Here is an 11,372-nt window from a genome sequence, read left to right as displayed (position 1 = left end):
GCTTTTGGATGAGCATTGAGAAGAAGATTACTACTCAAGGGGGAGCATTGAATACAATGAATGGGAGTTTCATTGGGAAGTTAATGCATGCTCTTGGATGAGCATTACGAAGTGAAGTAGAGCTCAAGGGGGAGCTTTGGCGGCAATGAAGAATATGAGATCTTTATTGTGGGGTTGTTAACAACATATGAGGTTGTAAACAACGTAGAGTTAACTCTTATGGAGAAGAGTGTGTTTTCTTGGTTTGATGTGTGACAAAGGGGGAGAATGGAAGGTTAAGTTAGACCTTCATCCCAAGAAGGGGGAGTTTGCCCTCTACGAAAGGGAGAGAATGAAGGAAACCTTCATTCATGCCTTGTCATGAAAGGGTTAAGGTTATGGGATTTAGCCTTCTGATAAAGAAGAGGTTAAGGCTATGAAATTTAGCCTTGGTATAAAGAAGAGGTTAAGACTATGGGATTTAGCCTAACTTAGAGGTATTGTCAAACATAAAAAAGGAGGATACTGTTGGGGTAATTTCCCTAGGTCAAGTTTGACCAGTTTGACTAAGCTTGAGTTGAGTCAAGCTTGAGTCAGGATTTGAGTTTTGATGTTTGACAATATAAGGAGATGTTGGGAGAATCGTCCAGTTATGGAGATGGTCAAAGGGTTGACCAGGTTGATGAGAATACAAGTCAAGTAGGTCAAGGTTGACAGGAGACTTGACTAAGAAAGTCCTAACTGGATGTTAGGTATTTGGAAAGTCCTAGTGAGGAGCTAAGCAAGGGAAAGTCCTGGTGAGGAGCCAGGCAACGGGAAAGTCCTAGTGAGGAGCTAGGCAGGAGAAAGTCCTAGTGAGGAGCCAGGCTATTGGAAAGTCCTGGTGAGGAGCCAGGCAAGTGGAAAGTCCTGGTGAGGAGCCAGGCAATTGGAAAGTCCAAGTGTGATCTTCGCAAAGGAGAGAGTCTTGGTGAGGAGCCAGACAATTGAAAAGTCCAAGTGTGATCTTGGTAAAGGGTGTAAGTCCAAGCATGTGGTCTTGGCAAGGTAAGTCCTGGTATGACTTGGCAAGGAAGACCCGACAACTAGGATGAAGTCGAAGGAAGCTCCTGAAGACAAGACGTGAAGGATGGGGAGATATCCGAGGGACGCAAGGCTGATGGAGGAGGCTAGAAGGCTAGTTCGAGGTTGGTCGGGTGTGGCCAAATGCTAGGCATGGAGACCCAACAGGTCACGGCTGACCGGAAGTTGGGTTTGAGACTTTGGACTTAAGTTTGAGTCAAGTTTAGAGTGTTCAATCGATCGGGCGATCGATTGAACATGGTCCAAATTGATGGGTCGATCGATTTGGACTGTGCTGCGATTGTGGGAAGGCCCAATCGATCGGTCGATCAATTGGGATGTGAAATCATGAGCACAGAGACTTTCCCAATCGATCGGGCGATCGATTGGGAGCTGCCAATCGATTGGTCGGTCGATTGGGCAGCAGAAACTCTCACGTGGGCACGAGAACACAAAAAGGCGCTGAATCAATCGGGCGATCGATTCAGGCAGTCCCAATTGATCAGTCGATCGATTGGGAAGTGACTGTTGCACAAGATGCAGGTGATGGACGGCTGTGATGGAGCGGTGTTGACGTGGTAATCGATTGGGGTTGATTTCAATCGATTGGAGGCACTGTATATAGCCTAGGTGGAGCGTTTTCTTCGCCAGATCTTTGTTATTTCTCCTGCGAGCTTTCAACGATTTTCATGCAAGCTTCTCCCGATTTTCACTGCCAATTCTTGAAGGCGCTTGGGTGCATTCCCAAGGTTCAAGAGGCAACAACAAGTAACAAGTAAGTAAGAAGAAGGATGTATTTCATTTATATCTTGTATTTTCTTCTTGTGTGAGTTGTATTATTGTGTGTGAGTTTGTATGAGGCTTCTCCGCCTTCGGCTGCGACCGAGAAGGAGTTGTTCATAGTGGAGGAGCGTGTCATGTATGGATCCTTGGATTAGTCACCTCTTCTTGAGGTGGATACCAAGTAAACTACTTGTTAGCGTTGTGTGAGTCTTGTATTTTATTTCCGCTGCATATCATCATCAAGACGCAACCGACAAGCACGCGACGAGACGCTATTCAACCCCCCCTCTAGCGGGCACATTGGTCCCAACATGTATAATATAACTGATCAATATTGATTAGATTGGAACATACGAATGATAAGTAGAAATGTAATTGTCACTTGATTTTGCAAATCAATTCTAATTTACATTGAGTCAATTATTAATTACATAATATAAATTATACTAAATTATTAAATAATGTATTTATTTATGATATATTATGACAGTTAAGAATATAATAACTGAACTCAATAAGGAAAATAAATTATATAGAGATAACTATAAAATATAGTACCTTATACAATATTTTCTTGGGAAATAAAAAATTTTAGAAGTTGTAAATTAGGTTATGAAAGAACCTGTAGAACGTGATCATGGTGCACCAGCAGCAAATCGCTGTCCCCTTGGATGAGTCTAGTGGCTAGCGCATGAGGTGTTGTCACCATGACGTCTGGGGTTCGAATCTCGATAAAATCGAGGTAAATGCCTCCCTTATGTGCTAGTCACTATTTCAAATGCTAGTAGTCTTCCGTGATTTACCTCCTCCATGTTAACTCTGGGACAGATTGACAGGGGCGCTAGGGGCAAACGTATTCACCTTTTGCCACCACTAGCAGCAAATCGCCGGAGTAGGGTTCATTTAAGGGAATGGAGGTACAAAAGGGTAAGAAGACCAATTGTAGAATTTTTAAAATGACCTTTTCCACAAGAATTTTCGTAATATTTCCTTACTGAAATGCAACATGAATCTACCATCAAGCAAACATGCAATAATTCAGCTTCAATCAGCCTGAAAACATAGAATTAATAGATAAGCCAAGATATTTGCAGATCATCTATACATGAAAAAACACAACTGTTCATGCTAATCACATTAAACATTAAGAACTAGGACTGCAAGAAACATGAACAACATTGGCAGGCACCTATCATTTTCAATTTACATCACATACATCAGACTCTGGGGTCGTCATGCAGGCTTCCATGCAGTGAGAATCTGATGAAACATTTCGACCATTAGCTCCCTATCAATATGCTGAAAAAAAGTATTGATCTCATCCTTCACATCATATATCTTGCCAAAGTCTAACAAATACAGCAAGCATCCCTTCTTCAGCTTGTTAAGCTGATACAACCATGCCTCATGAAGTCTCTCAAGGACATTGCTGGTGTTGATATCATCTAAGAGGCTCTCCTCGCAGCAATCTTTGAGATCAGCATTATCATACTTATCTGCTGCACCGAGCAATGTGATTCGGTGTTTCCAGAATTCCTCTTGTTCGATCGCCCCATATATAAAACCAAGAAGCGCTGAGCAAGCTTTTAATGACATGTCCTCTATTTCGATTGTTGAGGACTCTTTCTCTCGGAGGTCATGCAGAAACATGCTTTCAAACAAGGGGGAACTCGAGGCAAGAATGGCTTTGTGGGCCTTGAGAAAACCATTTGAAGTTTTGATTGTAACATCAGCATGGATTCCATCTTGAAGCATTCGAGAGAGACATTGAAGACTGGTTTTGCTTGATACAGATTTTAGCAACCCTTCGGTACACCATAATGGATAGGGATCTCCACCCTACAATCATAAGCATATGATGTGTGATGAGAAATAAAATTCAAAACATAATTCAGTAGAGATTAACCAGTGTAATCATATATAAGATAATAATTTATGGAAGAAATAAATGAAAACAATTTAAATGTTTCGCAAGCTTCATTGCCTATCTTTTGAAATCCTTACATTCAAGGAAGCTATCTTTAAATCCAGAAACTCCACGTCAATTGTAAAGCGTCCTTGAAAGATATAATCAACCGGCCAGACAAAATCTTCACTTGTTTGAAGAAGCCTATCCATAACTACAATCAAGTAATGGCTCGTCGGATATAAGATGAATAAAAATTGCTAGAAATTATAGTAATTATTTGCTGAACAGAAACCTATGAGTAAAATTTCTCCATTTAACTTTAAATTAATTGAAAACTCAATCATACCTTCAACTCTCAGTCCACCTATCAAAACTTAATAAGTGCATGAAACACAACTTGGTATTCGCAAAATGTGGTTGGCCATTGAAAAGACTTGTCTTGGTTTTGCTTTCAGATAGATAAAAGTAATTTTATTCTCTTTTTTTTTTGGGTGAAAACAAGGAATTTTCTTTCCTTGTTGGACTATTTACATTTTACAAGACAAAGAAGTACATTTTGATCTATAACGAGGGAGTTAGCTCAAGACTAAACGATAGGATAAGTCCACTGAAAGGTCCATGATTCAGCATTTCAAGGATTTCCCATTACTCCCATTTCATGGTAGTGCTGTCAAAAAAAAAAAAAAAAAAAAAGATTCCAAGTGCAATCAATGATTAAATTGGAACTAGAGGAAGCTCCGTCTCCAGGTCTTAATTTTATTGATCAACCTTAATGGCCTTTTTCAGGCTCTTGGAACCAATTCACGATTATAAAATATACCTCGAATTAAAACAATCAATCAATAAATAAGTTTCTTTGAATCCTCCAGGAAAGGCAAACTGACATGTAAGCTTAAACAAGCTACTCTTGACAAACAAGGATATAGAATACCAGTCGAGACGAAGCATTGGCAGTTAGGACCAGGGGAAGAGACCCGCACCACGAATCGAGCGACCGGCGGCTGTTCTTTCAACACCCTGCAAGGTATCGGGAAGAGCCGGATGTACATGTAACGGTTCTTCTCGATCGTGAGGTACCTAAGAACCCCAAAACAGTAATTTTTCTTTAGAAATGATAATCCAATTTTAAACCCTAAACGCCTAGGGCAAATGGGAAACTTTCGGATAGGAAGAGATTCAAACCAATTCCAGATGCCGAGCTTGAAAGACTCGGAGCGGCGGTAGGAGCAAGGGCCGAAGCTCTCGATCCTCCACTGCGCCAACCTCGAGATCGTCTCCACCTTGGAGTCGCTGGAATTCGCCGCACCAGTGTTCATCGCTCTCTCTGTCTCTCTGCCCGTCTCCTCCTCCTCTCGCGCTTGCTCGGTGAAGAAGCTGATGCAGCAGAATACCAGTGATAACCCACGGAGTCCAGCCAATGGGAGGTCTCCTTTCCGTGCTCGGTGGCGTCGCCTCCGCACTGGGCTGCTAATGGTAGCGGTCTGTGTCAAGGGGTATAGATCTCCTGGATCACTTTTTTATAATCCAAAAGATGTACCACTCGTATTTACGGTCGGATTATGACCGCGATCCGATCATAAATTATTGCGATCTTTTCTTGGGTTCATCGTCCCCACCAGATTATAGGTTTTGTTCGGAGCAGGCGCCCGGAGGCCGCCCGGAGGCCGCCCGGAGGCCTCCGGTGGTGGATAAGTGACCAGGTTACTGGGCGCCGAGCGAGGGTGTCCTCCGGCCGTTCGCTCCGAACAAAAACTATAACCTAGTGGGGACGATAAACCCAAGAAAAAATCGCAACCATTTACGACCGGATTGCGGTCACGATCTGGCCACAAATACAAGTGGCATATCCCCTGTACCATTTTTTGTGGTCCAGGAGATCCTGCCTCGTTTCAAGGGCGGGATCGGATCCTCTGGTCCCCTTGTCCTGGTCCGCTCCTGGACCGGGACAAGAGGATTGGTGGAAGGCAATGGCCCCCACCTGTTAACAAGTTGGGGGGCTATTGCCCTCCACCAATGTAAAGGCTGGATCATGGATTGGTTCAGCCTTTGTGGACCTAATAGTAACAAGTGGGGAGTATTGCCCTCGACCAATGTAACAGGTGGGGGCTATTGTCATCCACCAATGTAAAGGCTGGATCATGGATTGGTCCAGCCTTTGTGGACCTAACAGTAACAGGTGGGGGGTTGTTGTCCTCCACCAATGCAAAGGCTGGATCATGGATTGGTCAAGCCGTTGTGGACCTAACAGGTGGGGGGTTATTGCCCTCTACCAATACAAAGGCTAGATCATGCCCAAATGAGTCAATATGAGATGTTGAGCTCATTTGATTGAGTGTGTCTACTTGGGATTCAAGATTTAGATTGATTAGAGGATGACACGGTCTATGCCTCATATTGATCAATCTAGATGTCAAGGATAGAAGGACACTTGTCATATATTGTAAAGAGTCACAATTAGTAGTCACAAGGTGATGTTGGATCTCAACATTCTTATAACTTGGGTAGTAATGATGTGTTGCTAGATACCGCTCATTACTTATGCTTCTAAATGGGTTTAGGAGCATTGCCAACGTTATAAGAACTTATAGGGTCACACACAAAGGGTAATTAGATGGAGATTAGGTTCATTTGATGAACCTAAAGGATTAGGTTCATGTGATGAACCAAATTGGATTAAGAGTAATCCAAATTGAGCTAATTGAGTTGGACTCAATTTGGTTTATGTGTTAAGTGAGTCTAATTTGGACTTAGACTTATTTAATTAATTTAATTCAATGAATACAGATTCATTAAATTAAAATTGACTTGAACCAATGGTTAGATTAGATCAATCATGGGAGAGAAGTGGTCAAGTTTGACTTGACTTGAGAGGAAGATAAAGGGTCAAGTTTGACTTGACCATTTGCCACCTCATTGGTGAGTTGACATTAAGTGGGCCAATAATTATGTGCCACATCATCAAGGTTAGCACATGTATGTGCCACCTCATGAGGGAGATCAAGAGTTGTGACTCTTGAAATCCCATGGAGTATATAAACCTTTTCTTGAAAGTGGTCGGCCACATGTGATTATTGTGGGAGTTTCATTTGTGTTGTGAAACCTCCTTCTTCTTCCTCAAGCTCTCAACCTCTCTCCCTCTCCTCCTTTGGCCGAACCTTACAAAGGTGCTAGCACACCTTTGTGTTAGGTTTCTCCATCTCTTGTTTGTGTGGATACACATAGAGGAGTATCTATTTTGATACTCTCGAGATTCGGTGAACCTTGGACGAGCGGGATTACGCGAAGGGCTTCGCATCAAGGGTAACCTCTTTATCTTGTAGATCTAAAGTAGATCTAGGTTAGAAAACTCATACTCGAAGTTTTACGAAATTTATTTCTTCGCACGGATCCGTGGCATGGGAATTTCGAGGTTTCCGCAACGCAAAAAGACATTTTTGCGGCCCGAAAAACCCAACAACAGGTGGGGGGCTATTGCCCTCTACCAATGCAAAGGCTGGATCATGGATTGATCCAGCATTTGTGGACCTAACAGGTGGGGGGCTATTACCCTCCACCAATGTAAAGAGGAATAGCCCCCCACTAATGTAAAGGTTGGATCATGGATTGGTCTAGCATTTGTGGACCAGAGGAATAGCTCCCCACCAATGTAAAGGCTGGATCATGGATTGGTCCAGCATTTGTGGACCTGAGGATCCGCCCCGTTCAAGGGCTGGGTCGGCGTTTAATGGCTCGATTGAAAATAATAATAATAAAAAGCCTAAAAGCTCCTTTACCGACGTTACCTCGTTCTCGTGCCCGAAGAGAAGATTGATATATTGCAAAAGGGAGTGTTATGCAAAGAGGGCAACATCGCAATCTCTCGTATGAGAGAAGAGGAAGAGGAAAAAAAAATACAAAGATTGTGTGAGGTTAATAAGGCAATGACATGTAAGAACAAATATGAGGAAGAAGAAGAATGAGGAGAAGAAGAGTTACTGTGATTCAATGATATTCCATAAAATGATCAAAGTTTTATTAAAATTATATTTACACAAAAGAGTTCGCATAATAATGATGATACTACCAATAGATTTATAATGATCCCTATAAATAGTACTCAAATCATAACATCTTAAAATAGATATGAAAAATCATAATAGAATTTTGTATAAAAACGTAACAAAATTCTATTATGAAAAAACCTTAATAGAATTTTTTTCATTGTTTCTCTCTTTTCATGTTTGACGTCTCTTGCATTATCCTTCACTCAGTTATGAGCCACACATCAACAATTCCACCTTGACTAATATTCATGTTACGAACCACAAGTGCATGGGTACGTCGTCCATAATAAAAAGATATCGAACCCACAAGGATTGGTTATAAGAACTAACGATGTCTCATGTAGAACTAGCTAAATGATTAACTAAGACAAGAAATGTACTAAGTAAAAGAAATAAGACTTAGAAATAAGAAAGATGAGAGGAACTTGGGTTTGCGAGTATTCTAGGAGTTCAATTTCGTTGTGATATTTATTAATGCAACTTAACTCACCAATTCACTAATTCCATTGCATTTGTAGGAAGTTGACGGTTCTACCTTGTAGAGGATAACCGCCAAGAGACTTAGATCAACATCAACACCAATCAAATAGGAGTGATTCCTACAAAGTCCGTTAACGGGTTACCCCTGTCACTAGGGCCCCTCGGTCATACAACACAAAAACACACACACTAGTCAATACACATAAAGATGAAGTTATAATTGCATACAATTACCCACTTCCTTGTAGAGACTTGCTTCTCCTTTCAAGATGACACCCTAGATGTCCATTAATGGGATCTGCCTATCACTAGCGTCCCTCGATCATATGATATGTACTTAGTTCTCCCATGATACACCTAATTCTTTGTCAAATAAATAACACTCTAACTATCGCATAATAACTTGACTCTACCTTACTGAACACTCAGTTCTCTGACTAACTCTGTAAGCCATAAAACTTCCTTCGCTACTTTAGCTACTGCCATGTACTCTGACTCCGTAGTAGACAATGCAATAATAGATTGTATCATAGACTTCCAACAGATAGGTCCTCCTATCACAGTAAATAAGTATCATGTTTAAGATCTCCTATCATCTAAATCTTATGCATAGTATGCATCTACATATCCAACACCTGAAGGATCTTCCAGTTATTTATTGAATTTGATGCCATAATCAATTGTATTTCTCAGTATATGAAAATCCACTTTACTACATCCCAATACGGTCACCGAGATTTAAGAGAAGCTTGCTCACCATACTAACTGCTCGCGCCAAATCTAGTCTCGCACAAACCATGACATACATCAAACAACCAGCTGCACTGGCATAAGGAACCTTTGACATCTCTAGGATCTCCTCATTTATCATTGGGCACTGCGTATTGGATAACTTGAAGTGATGCACCAGAGGTGTGTTCACCGACTTTGCATTCTTCATGTTAAACCTATCCAACACCTTCTTCACATAGTTATTATTGAGACAGCCATAATCTCTCTATAACTCTGTCCTTGTGAATCTTCATCCCAAGAATCTTCTTGGCCTCACCTAAATCTATCATGTCAAATTCCTTACTCAACAACCTCTTTAATTTGTCGATATTATTCACCATCTTTGCAACAACCCACTTGCACTCTATAGCTTATTTTCCCTCAAGAAGTTCTAATAGATCCCAAGTTTGGTTCTCATGCAACGACTCCATCTCCTCTGCCATAACACCCATCCATTTGTCCTTCTCAAAGCTGTGTATCAACTTCTAAAAAGATATAGGGTCTTTGCTATTGGTGATAAGCATGTAAGATACCAAGTTTTTGAATCCCTATATGGTGGGTAGCTTTTCAGCTCATCTTGTTCCGCCATCAGTTATAGTAATATTCTCTTTGTGCTTTGAGCTAGAATAATCGGAGTCATGAGTCTCTAACTCCACCTGCACAACATCTTTCTCTTTGTTGCTCTATGGGATTTTCTTTCCTTTTTCCTGAGTATGTTGTAGCATGATCTTCTCATCAAACACCACATCTCTGTTGATCACAACCTTATTTGCCTTAGGATCCCAAAACTTGAAGCTTTTAATTCCTTTCTGATACCCTAGAAAAATATACTACTTTGATTTTGTATCTAGTTTTGATCTTTCCTCACTAGATATATACATATAGGTTGGACATCCAAAAACATGAAGACAAGAGTAATCTATTAGATTTTCTATCCATACTTCTCCTAATACTTTGCCTTTTAGCGCTGCCCTTGATGATCTATTAATTAGATAATATGTCATGTTAACTACTTTTGTCTAGAAATTCATTGCTAGACCTGTATTCAACTCAAGACATCTTGTCTTCCTAATGATTGTCATGTTCAACCTTTCCCCACACTATTCTTCTGTGGTGTCCTACAAATTGAGAAATGTCTCTTAATCCTATACTACTCACAAAATGCTTGAAACATTGGAGTTGTGTACTCAGTCACATTATCTGACCTAAGACATTTGATCTTCCTTCTGGTCTGGTTCTCGATTTCAGTTTTCCATAGTTTAAACTTCGCAAAAGTTTTTGACTTAGGACGCATGAAGTCTACCCAAACCTTTTATAAGTAATCATCAGTAAACTCATAAAATACAAGTGTCCTCCTTGTGATGCTACACTGGTTGGTCCTCAGAGATCTGTATGTATATAGTCTAGAATCCCTTCCATCTTGTGTTTTGCCATTTTGAATCACACTTTGCTCTATTTCCCAAGAACACAGAATTTGCAAAATTCAAGCTTACACGTCATGATGCCCTTAACAGATCTCTTGTGGAGTTTCAGCATCCCACGTTGGCTCATATACCCTAATTGTATATGCCATAAGATAGTACTCTGATTCAGACTCCATCAAGGCGGCTCCACCTACAATTGTAGTTTCTATCAACTTATAGATATTTCTTGCTAACTTTATCCTTTCATTATCGTTAGAGCTCTCTTGCTGATCTTCATCACCCTGCTTACTAATTTATATTATAACTAATATCATCCAGTGTGCCTAGTAAGATCAAATTCTTCTTTAGCTCTGGTATATATTTGACATCACATAGAGTTCTGATCACACCATTAAACATCTTGAATTCGATGTTCCCTATGTCGATAACTCTGCATGATGCAGTGTTTCCCATCAACACTAAACCAGAATTCACTATCTTGTAGGTGTCAAACAACTCCTTATTTGGAGTCATGTGATATGAACATATAGAGTCTAAGATCCATACATCTTTCAGCTACTCCGAACTTGATAAAACTGATAGCATATCTCCATCACCATTCTCTGAATTTTTCTCTTCAACTATATTTGCAAATTTCAAAAACTACCTTTGTTCTTTGCAACAAGTTTCTTTATCTCTTGACAATCTCTCTTCATATGACATTTTCCTCCACACTTGTAGTACGTGATCACCTTCTTCCTTCTCGACTTAGAATGAGTCTTGTTGTTACTATCTGATCTATACTAAGTTTTGCTCCTACTACACTCTTGGTTTCTATTCACCACAAGTCCTTCTCCTTGATAAACTTCATCACTTGCTTTCTTCCTTTAAAGACAACCTAGCAATGCACTTATGATCTTCTCCAATTTAAGAGTTTCCTTA

General features: G+C 40.5%; 1 protein-coding gene across 1 annotated transcript; it reads right to left on the bottom strand.

The window, feature by feature from the left end:
* Window positions 1-2,853: 2,853 nt before the first annotated feature.
* LOC122030616 (BTB/POZ domain-containing protein At1g21780-like) lies at window positions 2,854-5,192 on the bottom strand. Its single transcript, XM_042589835.1, has 4 exons — window positions 4,916-5,192; window positions 4,665-4,810; window positions 3,829-3,944; window positions 2,854-3,663 (listed from the first exon to the last, which is right to left on the bottom strand). Exons 1-4 carry the CDS (start codon window positions 5,047-5,049, stop codon window positions 3,058-3,060), a joined length of 1,002 nt encoding a protein of 333 aa, XP_042445769.1. The 5' UTR covers window positions 5,050-5,192; the 3' UTR covers window positions 2,854-3,057.
* Window positions 5,193-11,372: the final 6,180 nt, after the last annotated feature.

The sequence above is a fragment of the Zingiber officinale genome, chromosome 10B (genome assembly GCF_018446385.1).
Source record: "Zingiber officinale cultivar Zhangliang chromosome 10B, Zo_v1.1, whole genome shotgun sequence".
In the NCBI taxonomy this organism is placed as follows: Eukaryota; Viridiplantae; Streptophyta; class Magnoliopsida; order Zingiberales; family Zingiberaceae; genus Zingiber; species Zingiber officinale.
Note: the sequence above shows the minus strand (reverse complement) of the source record. Positions and strands in the feature narration are given on the sequence as shown.